At 38.5% G+C, this 26955-nt stretch overlaps 1 protein-coding gene across 7 annotated transcripts in view; it reads left to right on the top strand.

Moving 5' to 3' along the window:
- DLG2 (discs large MAGUK scaffold protein 2) overlaps nt 1-26955 on the top strand; it is a 1427929-nt gene that overhangs the window by 477533 nt on the left and 923441 nt on the right. For 5 of the 7 annotated variants that reach the window (XM_068976933.1, XM_068976930.1, XM_068976929.1 and 2 more), the window contains exon 1: nt 80-388. The exons of the other annotated variants lie outside the window; for them this stretch is intronic. In XM_068976933.1, coding sequence (XP_068833034.1) covers nt 80-388 — 309 coding nt within the window. Of the gene's footprint in view, nt 1-79; nt 389-26955 lie in introns of those variants that run through there. 7 annotated transcript variants of the gene reach the window in all.

Raw genomic sequence — 26955 nt, 5'->3', positions numbered from 1 at the left:
GCCTGGAAGAAAGGGGGTGTGAGCTAGGAGGCATTCCCGTGCAGAGCTGACCAAAGGCGAGGGTAGGCACCCTTGCAGTATGAACGCACACCTCACCAAGCAGCACAGCTGCCCCCGGGGCTCCGGTGGCACGGATGCGGGTAGGAGTGTGCCCACACTGATCAGAGATGCTCACTGCGCGTGTGGCTGGCAGAGGAGTCCTCAGGGGCTCGGGTACACCTCCCAGACTATGCCCCCCTCGGGAGCTGGGGGCCCGGCTTCAAACAGGACCAAGCTGGTCACCTTGTGGGACAGTGTGCGGAAAAGCCCCCGCAAGACGAGCACCAAGGGCAGAGGGGCTTGCGGGGAGCGCTGTGCTTGCCCACATGGCTGGATCAGCCCCGCACAGGTGAGCCTTTTCCTGTGACTTTGCCTTGAGGGTCGATCGGGAGAAACCGAGAGCGAGTAAGGGATGGTGAGCATGGTTTGGAAACTTTGCCGTCTTCCTTGCTGACTCTAGGGTACGCTGGCGTGGTAAATGGTAGGCCAAGAAATCCTGTCGTTTCCATAGGTGTCTGTGGCCTCACACCTCTGGGCGGCCTGGGAAAGGCAAGGGGTGCCCTGCTCCGTTTCTTTCAGTGACTTTTCCCCAAGTTCAACTTCTCTAGTCCTCAGATGATTTTACTATTCTGGTCATAGTCTTTTAGCCCCACTTTTACTTCTAATCATTGTTAACTTTTTCTATTCTGTCTAGCTGAGGTTTTGTGTTTTTAAGGAAGAAAGAGAAAATGAACTTTAATCAGATACTTTCCATCTCTTTAAATATGAAAGAGCATTTATTTCTTTAGCCATGGGATGCAGTGATTTGAAGTATGCTATTCTAATTTTACTCTGATAACGTTGTATACCTTTTCAGTAATGGAGAAGAAAATGTGTTTATACTTAATAATTCATTTTATAAACAAAAGGATTAGAACTGGAAGCAAACTAGAGGATATGATTACACTCAGAATAAAATAATGAAACATTTCTTTTATTCATAGAAGCGATAAGGTGATTTATATTAAAAAGCACAACTCATAGTCCCCTGTAATGTATTTCTGAAGCAGATGTTCAGAATCTTTTAATTTGATTCCTAGCTTATTCTTGCCCCCAAACTACTAGCATTTTACCAGAAGTGAGATTAGCTCATTTTTCTTTCCTGCCTCCATCCAGAAGAGGGAAAACAACTTCCTGTAAATGCTATAAAATATAAATAAAATTTACCTGTAATCATTGCCATAAATATAGAATTCCACTTGTAAATATTCATTGAAAAGAGAAAAGCTGTGTTTGAAGAAAAATGCTTTCTTGATCTTAAAATGATTTTAGCATAATTAAGAAGTAGATATTGATCATGAGTTAAATGTTGTGGTCTGAGAGGTGTAGAGAATGTTCCAATTTAATATTATTTTTTAAAGTAGTTGTAAAAATGTATCACTAAATCTTAAAGCTGTAGTTACATATACACGGTTGTATATATGGCTTTCGATGCATTAACATCATGCATTTCAGCATCTGGGTTTAAACCAAGAATATATTGTCATTTTAGACTTAAACTAGTTCAGCTTGAAATAAAGCTTGACGTTTGGAAACTCAGCTGTTGTTTTTTTAAGTTAACATGAATTCCAAACTGAATACACAGCCTTGACAATTATGAAGTCTCTATATATTCTTTCTAATACATGTGTTTATATGTCTTTAACCTGTATCTCTTAATTGATTAGGTTTAAGTCTCTATGTAAGGCTCAAATAGAGAAGACAAGTGCATCTAGCTTATGGATTTTGCACAGAGTAGTATGTGCAAACATACTTTACTGTTATAATTCTTTTTATCCAAGATGATATAAACTTTTCATAATTTCTCAAAGCAAAATCTCTAATACTGTAATAACCATGCTCTAAAAATCTTGGTACATTTTTCATCAACCAAGGGAAACTTTTCCCTTCTTTGGTTTTTAACAAAGTCAGCCTCCTACTTGCTTAAATTTATAGCCATTTAGTGCTTTAAAGATTGAAATAGACTCTGCAATGATAATTAAATATCCAGTGGCATATGAGAAGGCAATAAAATGAGACGGCCACTGTCTCCTGTTATTCTTTGCATATACATTTCTATACATTTTTTTCTCTTAGTCACATGTACTTTATCAATTGCTAAGAACAGTTATCCCCAAATAATGAAGAACCAGAAACGTATCTTTGAGGGTCTTCAATGTCATAACACTCTCCTATTACCTGTTTATTCCACCCTTTTACTATCTGAGTCCTAAAAATGTGCTACGTCAGATTAACCAGTCTCTCTTCATTCCAATCCCATGCTCATGCAAATATATTGAGTATTTGTTAATGTGTCTGTATATGCACATGTACATAGATTTTAATATATTTAAATATCTCTATAAAACCTAACTACTTGTATGTAGTAACATATTTTCATGTGTATATAATTATATACATACATGCATATGCACACATAAAGATTAAAGTTCTATGTTATTCTTTTTGCTCCTAGAAATTTCTAGCTGTTCTTACACAATATTTTTCCTCTCTGTATTAAATATATTTCCTTTAGTTTCGATAGGTATTCAGAAATGATGCTTTATGTATATATATGTGTGTGTGTGTGTGTGCATGTATATAACTATTAATTTACATATGCATCTGAAACTATAACTAATACTTGAAATAGATGTGTATATGTACTATATGTCCATGTAAAGTATCACAGAAATGTGTGTGTGTATATGTGGCCATTAAAACAAAGTGTGCTTTGAGAATTTTTGGATACTATTTTTACCCCTTAAATTAACTAAAGATATCCTGGGACATGTTTTAAAATAAAGGATAGAGGCTAGTGACAGTGAACATTCGACTCGTTGATAAGGCAGAAAGAAGGAAAGTGCACATTTGAGAGTTGCCTGGGGACCCATGTGTGGTACAGCACGTGCCTAAGGGCTATCAAGTGTCTGGGAGCTGGGATCCTGCCCTTGGAGATAGCCGCTGTATTATGTGCAAATCGGCAGTGTGATTTCCGGCTGCTATAACACAGGGCCATGGTCAGGACTTGAGTTCCTCCCAAGGCTCCTGGCCAAGCTCCTGTTATTTGGGGTTCTGTGTACAAACAGGACTTTGTCATCATGTTATTCCTAACCAGGAATAAAAACAGCTTCTGTCCTTTCTCAAAGAAGTTTTCATTCCATTTGGATCTGTAGAATTAATATAACCATAATAATATGTAAGAAAATGGAAAATTATAATATCCAGAAGTGAGTTCTAGAATGAAAGATAATAGTATCGGCCTTGGCGGGCGGTGGGCGGAAATGTACCCATTGCTGCTTATGTGGCATTTGTCCCCAGAGCAGACTGGTCTGGGGAGGCAGCACAAAACAGAGAATACTCAGAGACCAGGGTTCTGTGTGTTTGTTCTTTATTCATTCATTCTTAATTTGTTTATTCAACAATCATTTCCTGAGTGCCTACTATGTGCCACTCTGTCAGACTCTGTGGATATAACAGGAAACAAAGTAATGTAGATGCGACCCCTACCATTATGGAGCTCAGGACCTACAGTGGCATGCAACACTTAACAAACATATCATTATATATGCAGAATTATAGCATCATTAATCAGAATTTGGAAGTGAAGCAAAGTTCAGTGGACAGCTGCAAATTCCATAGTAAATGTATATTCAAGATAGAGAGGGACCACAAAGGAGTAAGAGGAAAAGATCCTTTTTTAAAAGAAAAGATACTGTATATCTCTACGCTTGGATTTTCTGTTTGTAAAATTAGGATAAAAATAATACTTCACTCACAGGATTATGGTGAGGAATGATTAACATAGTATGTGCAAAGCACTTCACACAGTGCTCACATCTAGTAGAGACTCAATAAATATTTGTGGAGTGAATGAGTGAATGAATAAATCATAAATCCACAATAAAAGTTCACTACTATTCACCTATTCCTTCATTCGTTTTAGCTGTTTTTCTTGGAAGAGAAGGGAGGTAAATCAGTGAGGGCTTTGCAGGGGTAGTGACGCTGAGACTGAACTGAATTAACTCTTGAAAAATAAAAAGTGTGTTTATCAAGTGGGAAAGAGAGAGATGCTTTGGGGGCAAAGAGAACAAATGCCAAAACTCATGGAACGCCCTGGTGCCTTGTGGAACTGCCCCCACTTCTGTCTGCCCGTGCGAAATGGGCGGGGGTGAGTCCCTCTGTGCTGGCAGCATCGAGCCTCCAGGGGGTTTGAGATCTCTGCCTCTCTGGGTCTGGCCTTATGGTCAAAGAACCGTCTAGGCCTCAGTTTCTCTGAAAGTGTTGCTCACTCAGTCGTGTGCAACTCCTTGCGACCCCATGGACTGTAGCCCACCAGGCTCCTTGGTCCGTGGAATTTTCCAGGCAAGAATACTGGAGTGGGTTGCCATTTGCTACTCCAGGGGATCTTCCTGACTCAGGGATGGAACCTGTGTCTCTTGCGTCTCTTGCATTGGCAGGCAGATTCTTTTCCTCCAGGGTCATCTCTATGTCTAAGAAAACGGGTTTTCCTAAATGAACCTCTGTATCTCTTCCGAAACTAATATTCTATGGCTTTCTCATCTGACATCCATTAATTAATGAGAAGCACTTTAGAAAGGATTTATTCTTTAGAGCTGGATCATCCGAAGTGTGAACTTACTCTCTGCGACCTCACTTGCGTAACCTTTTGGAGACTCATTTGTCCTTTCTGTAGAATGTAGAATGATACTATCACGTTGCAGTAAAGTGTCATAAGAATTGAAAGTACTCTATAGTAAGAGCCTGGCATGGGCAGTTAGCACACAGGAATCGTTCAGTTAAAGAAATGGTATCTGTGATGAGTAGTGATATCCAAATCATGTGTTTTAACCTGAAGAACATTATCCATCAAATTAATTATCAGTATTGTGGCCCCTCATTAAAATGTCTAGCTTGTCGACTGAATTTTCTGATATCTCACTTACACTGATGAAGGTTAGGCTAGGCACCTCTCCAGAAACACTGGGCACAGTACCACATGATGATGGGGTAACATTTTGTCCTCCAGGATTCTCAGAGGGTAACAGTGGTGTCCACTACGAAAAAAAAAAACTCATGTAAAATAGAGTCATATTGATGAACTAGCATTTTGGTAAGCTTGTATTCAGAGGTAGGTGACGTTAGATTTTTTTCAGTAAGATATTCCTAGAACAACTGCATTTGAAGTGTTTTGCCCAGCTCTGTAAATCTTTCCTAACAGTCCCTCTACAGCCCCTCCAGAAATAGAGTTTAGAGGAACTTGAGAGCAGAGAATTTTTCAGTCCATGGAGTAGGACTGCCTAGGCTGAAATCTCAGGCCCAGCTTATGCCCGGTTCAGAAAGATCTGACAGTTTGTTTAAACTCTGGGCTGTTGCTACTGATTCCTTCCATAGAGAGTCCCTTAAGGAAGACTAAGACTTTTTCATCTTTGGAAAACACCAGCAGTCTCCAGGCAAGGGAAGAATTAAGAGGTTTCACAGAAGGAATGAAAGCTCTGATCATTCCTTGGGCAGCTCTGAAGCTCAACACTCCTGGCACCCATGCTTCTGGACGCTGACATCAGCAGAACATTCTTACTCGGGCAGGACAGGAGAGACAAAGTACAGAGGGTGGAAAAGAAAAGAGCAAAGATGGCAATATTTATCGAGCACTTACAATGCCCACCATGCATGAAGCATTGTGCTAGGGTCTTTACATTAATCGTTTCTTGGAATTCTTTCAAAAACACTAAAAGAGTGGTTCTGTAATTCCCATTTTTTAGATGTGGAAACTGAGGCCAAAAGTAACTTGCTCCTGTTACTGACAAAGGCAAGACTGATAAAGGCAGAAATAGTTTTAAAGTTCTATCCAGCTTCTTAACCTTTCTGCTACGTCTTACAGAAAGACCTATTTGAGGTCCAGTGGAAGATAGAGTACCCTCAGGGACTTCTTTAATTCAAATGGAAATTTCTTTAAGGAATTGGAGTGCTTTGTGAGGTTGGTTGGACTGCCACTTCCTAGCAGAAGCCCAGATATCCCCATTCTATTTCATTTTCTGCTCTGAAAGCCCAAGTTGGTTGAACCCTTAAAGAGCCCTTTGCTCTCTGGTTAAGAACTATGCTGACTGAACCAGTGGAGTAGATTCCCATAGTACTGATACACAAATAAGGCATTTATCTTTGAAAGACCACATCATCTGTGGTTATTTGCAAATAGAATTCCATCTTGCAATATTTGTGGTAAGGAATCTGGAACCATGTTCTCTAAACTTGATACAAAAGTGCAAAATAGGAGTAGAGATTGTCTTAAGTACAGGAAAATCATCTCACATTGCTGAATGAAGGTGAATATCACGCACATAGTCCACCCACCTATGCGTCTATTATGCCAAGAATCAAATATCTCCCATGTATATGGTGATGCGTGTGTGCGTTTGTATATATACACACATATATATACCGCCATTTCCATTGGCCATCCTCTTCATTTTTTAAAATATTGTTTTATCTTTTACAAATGTAGTGTCACTTATTTTATCCTCCATTCTCTACATTCATTCCTTTAATTTCCTGAGGGCATGTGTGTGTGTGTGTGTGTGTGTGTGTGTGTGTGTGTGTGTGTGTATCTGGATGGGGATTTAGAGGTCATCTACTGCATTTTCCAAAGGAGAACCTGAAACCTACATACCGTCATTGTCAGTCGTTTTAACATTCCTGAAACCTAGGAAAGTTGTGGCAGGATCGGCCAGTGTCTGAACTCAGGATTCTTTTTATTGTTTCAAGCAGCTTTCCTCTCTTGGCCCTTATTTGCTCCTCTCCGTGAAGTGTAATTACTGACAGAAAATTATTTAGCATGCAATTTGTTGATAATGCAGTGTTGGGCATTATGCAAAAAATTGCATAAACCTAATTTGTACATTCTTATAATTCAGACCACAGTCCCCAGAGAGATAAGGAGAGAGACAAGCCATTAGAAGTCATTTTAGAAACGCATGGAGGGACTTATGTACTGATAACAACAGGAAGGTGATGCTGGCATTTAGGAGAAGGGGGCCAAGGATGCTAAATACACTATAATGTGCAGAACAGTCCTGCACAATAAAGAAGGACCCCATACACTACATAGTTTTTAGCATGTCATATTCATGTTTTTTTTTTAATTTTCTAAACTTAAAATCAAATTCAGCTTTATAGACAAATATTTTCTGCAAAGATAATAATTTAATATTCTAGGAATGTAACTCCTGTGTAAATGAAGGAATCATTGCACTTTGTTCTGTTAGGAATTTTATCAGGATTTGATTCCTCATTGGGAAAATCCCTTTCTTGAGCGATATTGCTGCTCCTGATACTTACACCATCAATACACCTCACCTGTATCAGTTTTTCTAAATGTCACCTACAAATATGTAGTCAAAGAGACCTGAGGATCCTTTCTACAGATGTACAACCAAAGAGTTTGAATAGGTAGCAACCCATGAAGTATAAAATTTCATCAAATTTCAATAATGTTGTTTTTAAAAAATATTTCATTTGATTGCCATACCATGTATTTATTTTTAAAATATTTTCACACAGTAAGAAATCTGTTTTGTGAAAATTGTGTGGAATTATTTATTTTAGAGGTTTCTCATGTTTACGGTGTTACTTTGATGTTGTTGCGAAGGTCATTTACACTCAATTTCCCTGTAAGTACTTAGGAACCTGAGATTTATTAATATATATTCCTTATTCCTCATTTTTTATCAAAGGATAGAGTTCTAAGATCTGTTGAAGTACTAGAAATCAAATCAAATGCATACCTTTACATGAGGGGAAGTTCCAAGTAAGGACAGAGAGATAATGATTGATCTGTAAGTAGGCAGGCAGATAAACTTCCTCAGAGGCCTGCCCTATAATACAATAGGGAATTATTTTGACACTGAAGTTATAAATGAAGTCCAATTTATTTGCAAAACTATGACTTTTTGCTTTTTCCTCTTTAACCACCAGCAATCTTGCTAGATTATCTACATTTCAACTAAAGTATTTCCTTTGCTCCCTTATTATATGCAAATCCATTATTACTTCTTCCAACACTAATTTTCAATCTAAGAGCCATCCTATGTCTGTTCTTTTGCTGTGCTTCCTGTAGGATATAACTGGTCTCTTTATTCCATTTAAATCTAAATTTATTCATTATAAATACATGCCATCATTTGACTACTTTATTATATTTTCAGGTATAGTTCAGTTCACAGATTGCCATATTGAAAACATATTATTTTAATATAAAGTACTTTCTTTGTATTTCTTCTTTTACTTCAGTCAGGCATTATTTTAAAAATACGTAGGCAGTTGTATTATCCATGAATTTCACTTCAGATAGATAAAAGGTATTGTAAAATAGATACTATAAAATGGAAAGGCTGAGTAGAATGGAGAACACTGGTTAGATATTTGAAATTGTTATGTGTTCTGTTACATGTGTGCATTTAGCTTGTCTTCCAACTAGACCACAAGTCAGCAAAGGATAGCCTCCAGGTCACATCCAACTCGCTACCTGTTTTTGTATAGCCTCTGATACTTTGGTAGCTGAAGAAAAGAAAAATAAACTTAGTATAATTTTGTAAAAATGATATGACATCCCAATTATACTATCTATAAAGAAAGCTTTGTTGGAACACAGCCATGCTCATTTGTTTACATATTATCTATGGCTACTTCGATGCTGCAACTGCAAAGTTAAGTTGTTGAAATATAGGCTGTAAGGGCCAGAAAGTCCTAAAATATTTACTATCTGACTGTTTCTAGAAAGTTTGCCAACCTCTGCAATAGAATTTCAGCTTTCTATTTTCATCTGATGTAATGTCCCATTCTGCCTAACAAGACCTATCTTATTTAAAACTCTGGGTTAAGCACTCTCCTCTTTAATCCTTTCCAGTCGGTTTTAGTTCCCCAAAACCCTATGTAGTGGTGTCCTGCACAGTTAGCAATTACCTGGCACTGTGGTTAGTTGCTCCTTTCTCAGGATCCTGATCAGAGAGTGAAGGTTTCCTCACAGACCTAACTCATAGTCTCCAGCTCTCCAGTCATCTCTTTTTGACAATTTTTTAGTATCATTATTAAGTTATGTTTTTGGACCTAGACTTCTCGGCTGCATTGGTGACTGTGGAGAGGAGAGAGAGGATCGTTTCTACCTGTACGTCTAGCTGGTCATCTTGCACAATTCACCTATCACATTGTTTCACTGTTAGTAATAAGTGTCTGCTTCACTAAGCTGCATTCAATGAGAGCACAATCCCCAGTAACCCATCCTGTAGCAATAGGTCAGTCTGCTACAATCAATCAGTAGATTCATTTCTGAATGAATATTAGCATGGGGCCTTGTATAAAAGGTTTTAAATTTTGAATTTGATTTATTGTTATTATTATTACTCATTATGCAAGTGCCTTAAGATCAAGAGTGACACCTTCTGCCCTTCAAGTAGCTCTATGCAATAACAAACAGATTTGAACCAAAAGTTGTTAGCATAGATTCATCATTTTGCATATTTATCTTGTTTTTAATTTGACTCAGATTCTTCTTTTTCATGGTGAAATATGGGAATCACACTGTTCAGAAATTATGTTCTGCCTTCAAGTGGGTCATGCCATTCATTGACGGAAGGTACTGACCTGCACTCTGAGAGGACAAGCAGAAAAAGAAAATCTGATTGTACAGTTTCTTTGTCTTATTTAGGAGTCACTTGCTCTCTAAAAGGTTGAAATAATGCTTGAACTATTATTTTATAATTAGTTATTGTACAGTCTCTGGTAGACTGCATGACCTTTTTTCTCCATCATTTTCATCATTAAACGTAAGTGCTCAGAGTAGAGTAGTTGGCATCACACATTAAAAATCCATAACTGAACACATTTGCACTTTATTCTGATAGGCTGTGTGATTCAGTTAGTGGGCAACATTGTTATAGTTTTCTAGTAATTACTTTTAAAGTGAATGGAATTTAAAATTATATAAAAAATTCCTAGATTTATACTACATTTTAGAATGATTAGCAAATATATCTGCCCATGTCAGATTGGAAAACTAGTCTTAGAAAATGCTTTCTGATTCTGTTTTTATACCAGTCACTCATTTCTGATATTTTATTTGTTCTCCATCACGCGTATTATTGCACCTAACTGCAATGTTTTACGGTTTTTTAAGACTGTATATATATTTTAAAATATGTATATATATATTTTATTCTGTTTTGATTTCAAATTTTTTTAATAAAAATAAAGACTAAGTGGATAACCCATAAATTCTCTTAGTTTAACAGTGAGCATTTATACTACTTTTTAAAAATAATTTTATTATTTGGTTTTGATGTCCACAAGTCTGTTCACTACTAGATTCATCAGTACCATTTTTCTAGATTCCATATGTATATTCATTAATATATGTTACTTATTTTTCACTTTGACTTTCTTTACTCTGTATAAGAGGCTCTAGTTTCATCCACCTCACTATGACTGACTTGAATTCATTACTTTCATGGCTGAGTAATACTCCCTTGTGTATATGTACCACAACTTCTTTATCCAATCATCTGTCAGTGGACATCTAGGTTACTTCCATGTCCTGGCCATTTTAAATGTTGCTTCAATGAACATTGGGGTACATGTGTCTTTTAAAATTGTGGTTTTCTCAGGGCATATGCCTAGGAATGGGATTGCTGGGTCATATGGTAGATTTATTACTAGCTTTTTAAAGACTCTCCATACTGTTTTCCACAGTGGCTATATCAGTTTACATTCCCACCAACAGTGCAGGAGGGTTCCCCTTTCTTCACATCCTCTCCAGCATTTATTGTTTGCAGATTTTTTGATGATGGCCACTCTGACTGGTGTGAGGTGATGTCTCGTAATAGTTTTGATTTGCATTTGTCTAATTCTGAGCATTGTGGAGCATCTGTTCATGTGTTTATTAGTCATCTGTATGTCTACTTTGGAGAAATGTCTGTTTAGGTCTTCTGCCCATTTTTTGATTGGGTTGCTTGTATTTTTTCCTGATATTGAGCTGTATAAGCTGCTTGTGTATTTTGGAAATTAATCCTGTGTCAGTTGCTTCATTTGCAATTATTTTCTCCCATTCTGAGGGTTGTCTTTTCATCTTATTTATAAATTTCTTTGCTGTGGAAAAGCTTCTGAGTTTTATTACATCCCATTTGTTTGTTTTTATTTCCATTAATCTAGAAGTTGGGTCAGAGAGAATCTTGCTACATTTTATTTTTAACATAAATTTTAATGACTACCAAATGTCACAGGTTCTACAAGAATGCATGCCATCAGACTTTTAGATTACGGTATTATTATTATTGTTAATATAAATAACACTGAAGTAAGTGTTGGTATACATAAACCTTTGATCAGTTTTCTCATGAGGATATATTTTCAGAGAAAGAATCAGTGAGTGAGCCAAGGGTGTAAGTGTTCTTAGGCTTACAATGTTTAGTCATTCAGTCATTTTTTTGTTCAACAATTAATTATTGAACAATTCCCACATGCCAAAACACTGTGTTAATCAATGCAGGCATAATGGAAAACAAAAAAGATTGATTCGTGCCCCATAGAGCTTAGTTAATGGCCAAATTGCTTCTAAAAGAACTTTACAAGTTTATAGTCCTCCCATTTGAAGAGTGTGTACTTTCCTCCTGTACTCTTGATGGTTTTATCTTTATAAAACACAATATATATAAATTTGGTAAGTTAAAAATTTTGTATCATTGCTTTTTTATTTGTTTTCATTAGCTCAGTTCAGTTCAGTCACTCAGTCATGTCCAACTCTCTGCGACCCCATGAATCACAGCATGCCAGGCCTCCCTGTCCATCACCAACTCCCAGAGTTCACTCAGACTCATGTCCATCGAGTCAGTGATGCCATCCAGCCATCTCATCCTCTGTTGTCCCCTTCTCCTCCTGCTCCCAATCCCCCCCAGCATCAGGGTCTTTTCCCATGAGTCAACTCTTCACATGAGGTGGCCAAAGTATTGGAGTTTCAGCTTCAGCATCAATCCTTCCAAAGAACACCCAGGACTGATCTCCTTTAGGATGGACTGGTTGGATCTCCTTGCAGTCCAAGGGACTCTCAAGAGTCTTCTCCAACACCACAGTTCAAAAGCATCAATTCTTTGGTGCTCAGCTTTCTTCACAGTCCAACTCTTACATCCATACATGACCACAGGAAAAACCATAGCCTTGACTAGACGGACCTTTGTTGGCAAAGTAATGTCTCTGCTTTTCAATATGCTATCTAGGTTGGTCATAACTTTTCTTCCAAGAAGTAAGCGTCTTTTAATTTCATGGCTGCAGTCACCATCTGCAGTGATTTTGGAGCCCCCAAAAATAAAGTCTGACACTGTTTCCACTGTTTCCCCATCTATTTGCCATGAAGTGATGGGACCGGATGCCATGATCTTAGTTTTCTGAATGTTGAGCATTAAGCCAACTTTTTCACTCTCCTCTTTCACTTTCATCAAGAGGCTTTTTAGTTCCTCTTCACTTTCTGCCATAAAGGTGGTGTCACCTGTATATCTGAGGTTATTGATATTTTCCCTGGAAATCTTGATTCCAGCTTGTGCTTCTTCCAGCCCAGCATTTCTCATGATGTACTCTGCATAGAAGTTAAATAAGCAGGGTGACAATATACAGCCTTGACGTACTCCTTTTCCTATTTGGAACCAGTCTGTTGATCCATGTCCAGTTCTAACTGTTGTTTCCTGACCTGCATATAGATTTCTCAGGAGGCAGGTCAGGTGGTCTGGTATTCCCATCTCTTTCAGAATTTTCCACAGATAGTTAATGAACGTGAATACTTTTCATATGATTGCAATCATTATTGGACAGTATTTTAGCATCTTCTGGGCTTCCCAGGTAGCACAGTGGTACAGAGTCCACTGACAATGCAGGAGATATAAGAAATTCCAGCCCTGGGTCAGAAAGATCCCCTGGAGTAGGAAATGGCAACCCACTCCAGTATTCTTGCCTGCAGAATTCCAAGGACAAAGCAGCCTGATAGATGATAGTCCATGGGGTCCCAAAGAGTCAGACAGGACTGAGCATGCACACACACAGACACACACACACAGAGACACACCCATAACATCTATAACACCTAGTATAATAATAATACCCTGTTGGTGATTTAATACATGCTTAATTTGTTGACTAGATGGATGATAGGATGGATGGCTAGAAGGAAGGAAAGATATACAAGTAGCTCAGGAGTTTCTGTTCACAAGTCCTGGTAGGAGAAATTTCCATTTTCCATAAATGGAGCAAGGTGGTTCCTAAGCATCCTCATCGCTCCTGTCACATCACTGTAACTCTTCTTCATGTCTACTCTCTGGAAGGAGAAGAGCTGAATGTTCTTTTTTTTCCACACTGGTGTAGGTGAGCAAGATTGAACTGAGTGACAGGTGAAAAGGTAATTAGTATAACAGGCAGAAGTAGACAGACCATCTGACGATGTCAATAGAGAATTTACTGAGGAGTGCTGCTGGGAATTAAATTTGACAGGAAGGAATGTTGAAGAGGAAAAGTGATCTAACTGATCAGATGGGAAGAGAAACATTCTGAAAAGGTCATGCCTGTCTTATAGTATGTTTATATCTCCTTGCCATTCATGGGGTCGCAAAGAGTTGGACACGACTGAGCGACTGAACTGAACTGAAGAGTTCTATGAAATTTGTATATAGACATATTCAAGGTCCATGTATTTTAAAGTGCAGGTAGTCTGCCCGTAAAAGTCAAAGCCATATCTTAGAATGATGGTATGAAGTTGTATCCTTTAAAACCACACTAATTTTACATTCCTGAAATCAATTAAAATTACATACTCAACAAGTCTGTGAACTCCTCTTATCAAAGCTGGGCACCTTCTAACTGTTTTAAAAAAAATCGTGAAGTCAGCCTATCAGTAATATGAGGGCAGCTGTTTTCTAATACAAGAGAGCACATTCATTTTCAAAGGACTGAATGGAAAAGTGACAGAAATATAGATGGAGGATTGTAACTAGAAGTAGATTAAGGCTTTCCAGGTGACTCGATGGTAAAGAATCCCCCTACCACTGCAGAAGACTCAGGATCAATGCCTGGCTTGGGAAGATCCCCTAGAGTAGGGAATGGCAGCCTACTCTGGTATTCTTGCCTGGAGAATCCCATTGACAGAGGAGCCTGCAGGCTACAGTCCATGGGGTCACAAGAGAGTTGGACACAACTTAGTGACTGAACAACAACAAAGTAGGTTAAAAAAAACTCTTGAGTTTATGAAAAAGCCTAGCGTTACTGGGAGTATAAGCAGGTATGAGTTGACTTTATGATCCCCATCCCTTCCCGTGCAGAAGCTTTAGACCGTTTTTCACTACTCGTCTTACTTACCTGGACTGCTCTCAAACCTCTTTTATAATTAGCTCAGTTTACCATGTCAGAAAATCAGGAAGTCATCTCTAGCTGCATCACCTTTTTACAGAACTCACGAATTAATTGATGACTAATTGATATAATATATATGTAGTTGGCTTCCCAGGTGGCTCAGTGGTAAAAATCTGTCTGCCGATATAGGAGACATCAGTTCAATCCCTGGTACGGGAAGTTCCCCTGGAGGAGAAAATGGCAACTCACTCCAGTATTCTTGCCTGGAAAATCCCATGGACAGAGGAGCCTGGTGTGCTACAGTCCATAGGGCTGCATAGAGTCAGACACCACAAACTGATATACAGAAGTCTCTCAAATATTTTCATATTTTATACCTTCATTCTCAGCGCTTGATGTAGATGTGCACTATCACTCACATAAGCTATTTGCAAAAACCAGTGCTAACAGAAGCAGAAGATATTAAGAAGAGGTGGCAAGAATACATGGAAGAACTGTACAAAAAAGAGCTTCACGACCCAGATAATCATGATGATGTGATCACTAATCTAGAGCCAGACATCATGGAATGTGAAGTCAAGTGGGCCTTAGAAAGCATCACTACGAACAAAGCTAGTGGAGGTGATGGAATTCCAGTTGAGCTGTTTCAAATTCTGAAAGATGATGCTGTGAAAGTGCTGCACTCAATATGCCAGCAAATTTGGAAAACTCAGCAGTGACCACAGGACTGGAAAAGGTCAGTTTTCATTCCAATTCCAAAGAAAGGCAATGCCAAAGAATGCTCAAACTACCACACAATTGCACTCATCTCACACACTAGTAAAGTAATGCTCAAAATTCTCCAAGCCAGGCTTCAGCAATACATGAACCGTGAACTCCCTGATGTTCAAGCTGGTTTTAGAAAAGGCAGAGGAAGCAGAGATCAAATTGCCAACATCCTCTGGATCATGGAAAAAGCAAGAGAGGTCCAGAAAAACATCTATTTTTGCTTTATTGACTATACCAAAGCCTTTGACTGTGTGGATCACAATAAACTGTGGAAAATTCTGAGAGAGATGGGAATACCAGACCACCTGACCTGCCTCTTGAGAAACCTATATGCAGGTCAGGAAGCAACAGTTAGAACTGGACATGGAACAACAGACTGGTTCCAAATAGGAAAAGGAGTACATCAAGGCTGTATATTGTCACCCTGCTTGTTTAACTTATATGCAGAGTACATCATGAGAAATGCTGGGCTGGAAGAAACACAAGCTGGAATCAAGATTGCCAGGAGAAATATCAGTAACCTCAGATATGAAGATGACACCACCCTTATGGCAGAAAGTGAAGAGGAGCTAAAAAGCCTCTTGATGAAAGTGAAAGAGGAGAGTGAAAAAGTTGGCTTAATGCTCAACATTCAGAAAACTAAGATCATGGCATCCGGTCCCATCACTTCATGGGAAATAGATGGGGAAACAGTGGAAACAGTGTCACACTTTATTTTTTTGGGCTCCAGAATCACTGCAGATGGTGACTGCAGCCATGAAATTAAAAGACGCTTACTCCTTGGAAGGAAAGTTATGACCAACCTAGATAGCATATTGAAAAGCAGAGACATTACTTTGCCAACAAAGGTCCGTCTAGTCAAGGCTATGGTTTTACCTGTGGTAATGTATGGATGTGAGAGTAGGACTCTGAAGAAAGCTGAGCGCCGAAGAATTGATACTTTTGAAGTGTGGTGTTGGAGAAGACTCTTGAGAGTCCCTTGGACTGCAAGGAGATCCAACCAGTCCATTCTGAAGGAGATCAACCCTGGGATTTCTTTGGAAGGAATGATGCTAAAGCTGAAGCTCCAATACTTTGGCCACCTAATGCGAAGAGCTGACACATTGGAAAAGACTCTGATGCTGGGAGGGACTTGGGGCAGCAGGAGAAGGGGACAAGAGGATGAGATGGCTGGATGGCATCACGGAACTCAATGGATGTGAGTCTGAGTGAACTCCGGGAGATGGTGATGGACAGGGAGGCCTGGCGTGCTGCGATTCATGGTTTCGCAAAGAGTTGGACACAACTGAGCAACTGAACTGACCTGAGTGGCCCCCCAGATACCTTCCATCCATTCCAAGTGTTTTTATTGCCAAATTTATGCTTACACTCAGCTCCATTCACATCACTCATTGATGTAAATAATTTAACAACTTCAGATCATTTAAAGTAGTGCTTCACTTTAAGTGTTTTCTAACTTCTGGAGAAGGCTAGTATGTTTGAAAATGTTAATGAATGGCCTACATGGAATTAAACATGTTAAGCAATTGTTTGAGGAGCTTCCCTGGTGGCTCAGACGATAAAGCATCTGCCTGCAATGCAGGAAACCTGGGTTCGATTCCTGGGTCAGGAAGATCCCCTGGAGAAGGAAATGGCAACCCACTCCAGTATTCTTGCCTGGAAAATCCCATTGATGGAGGAGCGTGGTAGGCTACAGTCCATGGGGTCGCAAAGAGTCAGACAAGACTGAGCGACTTCACTCACTCACTCAAGCAATTGTTTATTTTTTAATTATAGGATTTTTCGAAGCCTTTGTGGTTTTCTATCTCCCAGAGGCTTAAAAAGTGTGCAGCACATATCTTAGATGTGTGTGATGATTAAATTCCTTTTTCATGGATACATCTTTACCAGCATCTCATGAAACACAGTCTGCCAAACACTAGTTTACAAAATAAAACTTGTTTCCCTAGCAAAGCTTGCAAGTCCGTCTTCAGTTTGGCCCCAGCCTGCGTTTCCATCCCCATCGCCAGCCACTCCTATTGTGTTCTGGTCACACCCGATCATTCACTGTTCCCTGATTCCCGGAAGCCACCCTGCAGTCTCCTGCCAAATCTTTCCTCATGCCTCACTCTGTCTATAATGACTTTCCCTGTTTCTGTGTTTGATAAAATCCCATTTATCTTTCAAGAATCATCTCAAATGTTCTCTTCTTTAAGCTTCCCTTTCTCTGTGCTTCCACAGAATGTGGTATATACACCAACTTTTCACTTAGCATTGTGATTTCTTACTGTCTGTTTCATCTGCCATATTGGAAGCTTTGAGAGAATACAAATTATGCCTTATTTACTTCTGCCTCTTAGGATAGGGCCTGACATATTTTTTTGAATAACTGAAAGAATGATATCTTTAAAATATGGTGAAGAAGTAGTAGTGCTGTGTTAGGCAAGACATGCTGGACAAGTACTTCTTTAGGTAATAAATACTGTGACCAGGTCCCTGGATCCTGTGTTTGTCTCCCTAAATCCCAGATAGCCATTCTGATAAGTGTCCAGAAGGAATTGGGGCTAAGAAGCTGACTCAGATTGGCTAAACTATACATGACATCAGATTATGAAGAAAATCATCACAGTGAAAAATATAATTGTCAGATGAATTGAAATACCCATGTTCATAAAAATCCATCTGTTTATTCATTCCCAAAGATTTATTGATCTATTGATGCTCAGACCTATTCTAGAAAGTTGAAAATATAGTGAGAAATACAATTGGCAAGATTTGGAGCTTATGTTGATAAATAAATAAAATTAACAAGCAAACAAAGACTACTTCAGATGGTGACATACTGTTAAACTATGGCAAACTGATATGGAGGATGGGTTGGTGGAAGTGGGGCTTCTTTAGATAAGACAGTAAAGGAAAGCCTTAATAAGGAGGAAACACGTTGATATTTTAAAGTTGAAAATGCAAAGAGAACAATGTCATGCCGATCTTCACATGGTGTTACAAATAAAATAATAGCATGTTCAAGGACACTATGGTAGGAACAAGTTTGATATGTTCCTGCAACAGAAGAAAGTGAGTGTGGAGAAAAGAGAACATGGGGAGGAGAAAGGGCAGGGATGGAAGTTGGAGGTAAAGCCGGGTCGTATGGACTCTGGAGACTATGGGAGTGAATCTGAATTTTATTCAAAGCTCGACAAGAAGCCATTGGCTTATCTTAAATAAAGACATGACAGCATCTAGTGTACACAGTGAGATGAGCTAGGGAAGGGAGGGGCACTAGTTAGAATGCTGTAGAATAGTATTTCCAAAGGAGAGATTTACCACGGCTTGACTGGCTGTGGGTCCACTGTATGGGCTGGGGATCTATTTTGGGTGTAGAACAAAAATGTGGATTAACTAGTGTCGGTATATTTGAGGCAGAATACAACAAAAGGAGGCAGATAAGAAAAATAAAAGGCTTCAAGGGTAACTTTCAAGGGTGCTGGCCTTCTTTCCTTGGCGAAGGTCAAGCCATCTTCAGTATTCAGTAAGTATTTGAACTCAAATATTCAGACTCCTTCCCACATCATAAGGTCCTAGATTGATGAATGAAGCTTAACTCTCTGTCCCGCCCCTCTTTTTTTTTGCCTTCCTTCTTGACCCCAAAGCTTCTCTCAGACTTCTGGGTGATATGATTTTCTTTAGAGTGGATATTATGGTTATCAGTTCTGCCGGCCTGAGTGCTCTTTCATTCCTTTAATGTTACCGTGCGTGGCTGAGTTTTGATCTTATTAGGAGGAGCATAATTTACCTCATATTTAATTCAGAAATTGCAAGGCTATCTTAAGAAAGTCCCCAGATATTGATCACAAGTTGATAGATCATGACCCACCGAATATCTGATCTTGACCTTCTTCTCCCTCTTCAGTTCTGATCTTGACCGCTCTCTACTATTTTCATGAGAAAAATATTTGGGATTTAATTTTGGGATTGAATACATTGGATGATGAAATAATTTAAGAGGGTCATCAGGTAAAGAGAGTTTAGATGAGATACCAAGGGAAAAAAATAATCATTTGGCCCTAATGAGAAGTATTTTCATTTTGTAGCGCGTATGGTTGAAGCATATGGTCTCCTTGCCCCCTTTTGTTTCTTACTTTTCATTTGAACTATGAAATCATGAAAATATCCCTGAAACACCACTTATTGGGTTTATTAGAAATTTCCCCAAATATGAAGGAGAAATGATATAGGCTATTGAGACCATTTAAAATGGAATGTTGTCTCAGCTTCTTACCATTAAACTTCAAATAACAAAATAGCGTCATAGGCATGTCTTCATTCTGAATCTTTAAGAGTTGATGCTGGTTATGTTGCTAATTCCAAAATGATTTTGAAAAATAAAACATTTTTCTAAGAGTTACTCTTCCTTTAAGCCTCAGTTTGATTTCAAAACAGTAACCTGTGAGTTTTATTTTGAGGAATTAATTTCAGCCACTGGGAATTTCAAAGGATATTCTCTTTGTACATTCCAGACTCATTGACTAAATTGATGTATTAGGTGGGCCACAAATTTCATTCCTTCGGTGAATTCGTTGTTTGATAAAGTTCTTGGCAAAAATGAAAAATGTCTTTTATTGTTACTTAAAACAGAAGGAACCCAATAGAAATAGTCAACCCAATAGAAACTGGTAAATCACATTCTGTAGTATCTGAAAATGTCCTCTTATCATGAGATGCCTGTAGCTATCATGGCAGCAACCTGCCAGTGTCCATTATCTCATCACTAAAATTGCTGTGTTGCTGACTCCATACAGCCTTGGCCTTGATAAGAGTGCATGAGCAGTCTCCTAAACAGTTCTTTGTTTCAGATCAGTTTAACTGTATATTGCCAGGGCCATGGTTTAATTCATACCTTAGCAGAAATCACATTGTGACAGGCTATGTTAAGTGATCTGTCTCTTCCAATTTGGACTCATGCTTGAATTTCATAACTCAGAGAAAAATGAGTGAGTCTGCTGCAGTGGAAAAATACAGAACTGGAAACCAGGAAGCTTGGGTACTAGTAGCAAGGCTACGCTGGACTCTTTGAATCACACCCTAGCCAAGTGTCAGAATCTTAGGGTCTAACTGTCAATTAGAGGAAGTTAGAATAGATTTTAAAGAAATGATTAATACATTTGACTGTATAAACTCAGATTGATTCATGATGGTCGTATGGACCATGGTGCTAAGGATGGTGGGATTACATCAGACCGCCTCAGAAAAAAGAATACGGTAAAAATTAGCACCATCAGCCATGACTTAGAAGGAAAAAGTATCGGCCTAAATCTCTAGTTTCTTTGATAGCCCTGGTATTCAGTGTTGCCATGTGCTTCATGGAAATGACATAATTACAATAAATTATTATAATAGTTACCATTTTTAAAGCATTTTTTATATACCATTATTTTAATTTAACCTTCAAATTAATGCAGGAATGTAGATCACCTCGTTCCCATCTTATATATGAAGAAATGGACTTTAGAAGCAAAGTAACTTGCCATAGTTCATACATTTAACAAGTACCAGATTTATGGTTGGAAGTCAGGTCTGACTCCGAAAGATCACTCCGTTCGTTGTTCTCTACAAATTCATATGCAATTCTGCAATTGTTGATGCTGACTTGATTTATGAGAAGCTAGTAAGCATGAAGTTGTCAGAAACTAAACTGACTTAGGTCACTGCATAGCTCAAAACATAATGATTATGGATTTCTGCAAATTTAATAGGTTTGAGAATGAAGTAGGAACAGTATAGTTTTTAAGTTAATTTACTTATGGATACTCTGAAAATGGTGTAATTTTTTTTTAAACTTCTTAAGACTTCGTAGTTCTGTAATGGGAGTACAGGTGTCAAATTCTGGAATGAGGACAGCTTTTTAGTCTCCTTTGAAACTTGGATGACAGTTGAAGATGATTTAAGGGTAACCCTAACTCCCAAGCTTTGGGGTCCAGTGTGGCTGCGGCAAGTGTTCTGACCAGGAGATGGATCTGTCTGTCGCTTGTCCCAACACAATAGATGACATCCAGTAAGTCCTTAATAAATAATTGCTGAAGGAAGAAATATGATATTGCATTCTTATGTTTCATCTCTTATTTCTAAGTGATGTTCTTCAAAAAGCTAGCTCAAGTTCCCCATTTTTGCTTATGCATAGTAACTTTAAGATATAACCCATATTACTCAACAAATTAAAAACAGAGTGCTGGTTTAGCAAGATGAACCTGGACCAGAGTTAGGCAGGCAGCTGTGATTTTTCAGTCCGTCTCTCTCTCCACTAGAACTCGCCTCCTATCTGGTTACAGGGTTACATCATTAGATGAATCATGCCGTGTCTTATCTTTCCTGAACCCTTTATGTCCTAGTCTGTTACATAGGTGTTATTATGGCATATTCTTGTTCTTGGAGGATGGTAGTACAGAGAGGGAGGGAGAAGGTGGTATTTTACAGGAGGTTTGTATCCTTTTTTTTTCTGCAGAACATCTAACTATTGCATGATTGGTGAAATTTGGCTTGTCTTTTAGACAATGTTTTTTAAATTAGGTGTGATTATTTCTGATGAGTTCTAGATTGTTCACACAATCATCTCTTCATTTCAGCAGCAGCAGCTGAGCTTGAGTGCATCCCTCCTATTGGAACTCTCATTATGTGCAGCTTCTTCCCCATCAATCCCTGCCTGCCGCCCACCCCACCCCCCAATCCTGGGCCTTTATGATGTTTTAAAATTGTGATTTCAGAGTAAGGTATATTGGTCTTTTGTCTTACATTTCTTAGATTCTAAGGGAATTTAGCAGTCAATAGTGGCTCAGGGACTAAATCTATTCACAAGTATCTTACCAGGCTCCAATGCATCATAAAATCCATCCACTTCAAGCTGCCAGAATATGTCTAATACCCCCACCTCCCACAAAATGCCTTGTCATTTCTCCACTTCAATGGCACCACGCTGCTCGTGGGGTAGAGTCCAAATTCCTTAGAGTGAGAGAGAAGCCCCATAACCCACTTACTGGCCAACTTGAAACCTTAAAATGAATTTCTCTTCCATTTACCCTCCTAAGTACATTACTCTCCTGAGAAAAACACTGTCACATTTTGGATTCATTTCATAATCTCATTTCTAAATGTCATTTGCTGTCAAGTTTGAGGATGCCTAATTAAAAATTAGGCACCACCTCTTAAAAATTTGAAGATTAAAACCAGCTAATGTAGAGGTTCCAGGTTCTAACAGAGAATTTTTAAAGATAAAATGTATTACTATTTTTTTTTTAACATTTATTTATTTATTTGGCTGTACCGGGCCTTGGTTGCGGCTCATGGGGTCTAGTTCCCCGACCAGGGATTGAACCTGGTCAGTGCATTGGAACCTCAATGCATTGGGAGCATGGAGTCTTAGCCACTGGACTACCAGGGAAGTTCCTCAAGTTTATTATTGATAAGAACTAGATGGGAGGAAATGGCTGTGGCAGGCAGTAAAGTGAATTGACTCCAAACTGCCAGCTTCTGTAGAGGCACAGTCTGCCTTGCTAAGCTTATCTTACAGCAAGAGAGAATGCAAGGCTCCTGCAGCACGGCCAGCTCCCAAGAGGAAGGAGTGAGCTCGCCACACCCAGCTCCTTGTTGCAACCTTCACCTGCAGAAGACTTCCTTCTCATTGTAGGGATGGAGAAAGAGACCCAAAACATTACACTGGGGAAGTCTTCCCACTTGAAACCATTCATCTGAGCCTGGGAAATCTTTTGCTTCCTTGTCTTGCTATGGAATTCCAGCTACCCTGCACATCCAGCTTCAGTGATACTTCTTTTTGTATATAGGTTTCCCTGGTCTGCTTATTCCATATCTCCCTCAACCCACTAACCAACTTAAGCACGTTGTTTTCCACTGGACTCCATATTCACTTCATTATAATATAGGATGTCAGTTTAGTGAAATGATTAGCTCTTCTGTGAAATCCTGAAAGGCAGGAGCTGTATTATGCCTTATCAATACAGAGTGAGTTTAGAACCTTGTGGCACTTAATAAACAGAGATATCTCCTAAAATACTTACAAGGAAACTAAGTGAAAATGACTTACTACAGTGACCACTGGGATGGAAATGTGTCCCTATTAAGTCATCTGATTTGTTTAACAACCCTGAGAGACTGAAGACTCTACTTTCATTTTGCAGGTAAAGAAAGCAGTTCATAGAAGGATTTTGCCTAACTATCCATGGAGGCTGTATTCAATCCCAAGTTGACCTGTTGTACTTAGATGAGCCCTTATACTTCCCTGATCTTTGGGTCATCTGTAAACTGATGAATATAATTCAGAATATAAATTAAGCAGATATAAATGTCATTACATGAGAACAAAAACTTAAACTCATGTGTTTTTTTAAAGCCTTTTACAATAAGTTTTTAAATAGATAAGGTGGAGTATGTGTTTACAAGTTGACATTTTAATATTGACATGTTTAATATTTTCACCAAGGAGATGTTATGCCCTGTATCCTTTACAAGTTGACATTTTAATATTGACATGTTTAATGTTTTCACCAAGGAGATGTTAGGCCCTGTATCCTTTAGAATATATAATGTAAATTACATGACATATGAATGGGTGGCCCAGGTAGCTATCCTACAGGTTAGCTATGTGTCGATATATTTAATTTTAAAATTTGTGCATTGCCCATGTAGTCTTATTTGGCAGTATCCTTTCTTTTTATCTTGATCTCATTAATTCTGTATTTTTAAAAAAAATATTTTTGTCTTTCCCCCATATATCTTATTGTATTTATGTCTTTGATATATATATCTGAGCTCACCAGCTGACTTCCAGTCATTTTAGTCAACGTTCAGTTGTGTATGATAAAATCTACCTCATCTTCAGAATACTCAGAGTCAATTATAAGAACTATGAGATTTTCCTGGATCATTTACTTAACTGATTGCTAGCAATTTTTTGTTCAGTGATAGGACAATAATAACCAGTGTATACTGAATGCTAACCATGTGCCAAAGAGTATCTGGCTAAGTATGCATTTTTTCTAGAAGTCTTCATCAACAACTATGTCAGTTAGTTACTCATTTTCCCCATTTTCAGATGAGACAACAAAACTTTAGAGAGAATGTAAGCAACTTACACATGGCAACACTGACGGAGTGGCAGCCTTAGAATCAAGCTTTTGCTGACTCACTCTCAAAACTTGCATTTTTACACTGTGTTACCAAAAGCATAATTCTCGCTTTCTGGAAGCTGAGCACTACCTTTAGAGAGAGACAAAACTGACTTCTGTCTCTATAAATACCAAGTTCTGACATCCTAGATGGGTTACGCAGTCTCTCCCCAACTTCAGTTATTTGCCTGTTTAGTGGGTACAATGCCTGTATCACGTGCTCTATGTGCCTAGTCACTCAGTCGTGTCCGACTCTCTGCAACCCCACGGACCAGACCGCCAAGCTGCTCTGTCCTTGGGGATTCTCCAGGCAAAAAGACTGGAGTGGGTTGCCATGCCTTCCTCCAGGGGATCTTCTGAACCCAGGAATTGAACCCAGGTCTCCCACACTGCAGGCAGATTCTTTACCATATGAGCCACCAGGAAAGCCTCTATCATGAGGTTACTTTACTAAAAGACCTGGTAGAGAGGAAGCTTAGTGCTGTACCTGGCGTTTGGTGGATGTTCAGTAAATGCTAAATCCCTTTTTCTTGCCTTCACACAAGAAAATAATCATCCCTATGTTTCCAAAGCTTTTCCATATTTTTTTTATTTGAATCCCTAAGATTCCTGGTCTAACAAGGATTATTATTTCTGTTTTACAGATTTATATTTCTTTACAAGTAGAGAAAAGAAAGGCTCAGAAACAGTCAAGGGGCTTAGTTTTGGTTATACACACCTTGTAAGGAATAGAGCAAGGGCTTTATGTTTCGCACTCCTTTTTAGTACACAGTATTTGCCTCTCATAAAAACAAGGGAAGGCAGAAAGAAGGCTGTCGATAAAATCTAAAAGGTTCCTATATGAAAGAACGTTTTACAGAAAAGGGTTTGTTCCCTCTTCTGTCACTTCTTTCCCTGAGAGGCAAAAATGTGGAAAGAACTTAGGAAGGAAGAGTATGATCCATTAGGAAGATTGTTCTCTTTGCTCAGTGAAGGCCATAATTGAGTTGACATTTAAGAGTATTTACTTATTTCAGAGCTGCAGATACTCAGCCTTTAGCAAAGACTGTTTTGTAAAAGGCTAGAGGCTGCCTTGCATGTTATGAGAATGAGTAAACTCAGTGGCTCAGATTGATCTTGCTGATCCTTGTTAATGAAAAGCAGCAAGTCCCCTTATAAAATGCCTTGCTAAGTTATAGATTTGGTTACCATTCCCTGTTCCCTGTTGACCATCCAGAAAAACGGCAGTTTGAAATAGAGTTTCCTTCTTTGATCATCACATAGCACCCTAAAATACTTAAAGCATATCAACCGGAAGAGGAAACGATAAACACAATCTGCTCTTAATGCTGTGGTTTGCATTTAGGCTTTCCGAACATTTCCCTTCTTGTTACTCATTACACAATTGAGGCAGTCACATGTGGATGCATCATCTCCCGTATTTGTCGAGGATTCTCTCCTTCCTTCTCCACTGGGCTCCAGGAAGTTGGAAGGTGATATTAAAAGGTTGCTTGTGAGTTTGGACCTTAGAGTAAAGGCTCAATTATTTAGAAGAATAATTTGCTCCTAACTCCGGGCCTGGAAAGATTACTTTCATTCATATTAAAAGAGTGAGTCATATCATATTCCCTTATGAGCTGGGATGCAGAACCCATTTTCCTCTATTGTATAAAAGACTTAAATCACAGGTTTTTTTTCAGCTCCCACTGTTGGTACAATATGGGATTTTTCTGTATTAAGAAAATAGGTCAATAAAGTCCAAGGTTTGGTTGATTCTTCTAACTTTCCTAATTCCATCACAATAGCTTGGGCCAACATTCTTTAATTCCAAGATTGTAGCTTTACCACAGAAGTAATGTCACCTAATGACTGTGCTTCTGTTGCCTGTTTTTGAAAGGGCAGCTCTTTTGTTACATTTGAAAGGACTTAACAATGAGAAACAAAAGGATTAACTTTTTAATTAGATATAATGATTAGAAACTGTTCATCACAGCAGTTTTCCTTTCATTATAAAAGGGAAGTTGACAGTTTCTGTTCAATTAATGTTCATTGAAATGTTTTTTAAATGAAACTATTGCTGAGTAGAAGGACATCAGAAGGCCTATGACATGATTAAGGGCCCTGCTTTTTGACTTTTTTATGGGGAAAGACTGCTGATTTAAAAGCACTTGTAAAGTTCATAGGACATTATATTTCTGCCCATGAATAATATTTAAGTCTCAGTGCTTATAAAACTGAATGTCACCAACTTTCACCCCACTGTAAATGTTTGCAATCCTCATGTTAACTGACCTTTGATCACATCAACATAGTTCAGTGAAATCAAATTTACAAGGCTTATTTTGGTGAAATCCATTGGTGATGATGGTATTGGCTTTCAACTTTAGAAGAGTTAACCTGACACTGTCTTGACTTCATAGTTTAATTTTAAATGATTTGGTTCATTTAATTTGAGGTTTTGCTACTGATGTATTATCGTTCCATATACAACTTCATTTTGAAATGAATAGGCCTGAACCTCATAAGCGATGAGAATAAATACTTTTCATGACTCTGAAATTTGGATTTATTGCCTGTTTTGGCCACAAATCACCTGGTTCTTACACATAAATCCTATCTGAAC

Source organism: Capricornis sumatraensis, chromosome 8, assembly GCF_032405125.1.
Source record: "Capricornis sumatraensis isolate serow.1 chromosome 8, serow.2, whole genome shotgun sequence".
Taxonomy (NCBI): Eukaryota; Metazoa; Chordata; class Mammalia; order Artiodactyla; family Bovidae; genus Capricornis; species Capricornis sumatraensis.
Note: the sequence above shows the minus strand (reverse complement) of the source record. Positions and strands in the feature narration are given on the sequence as shown.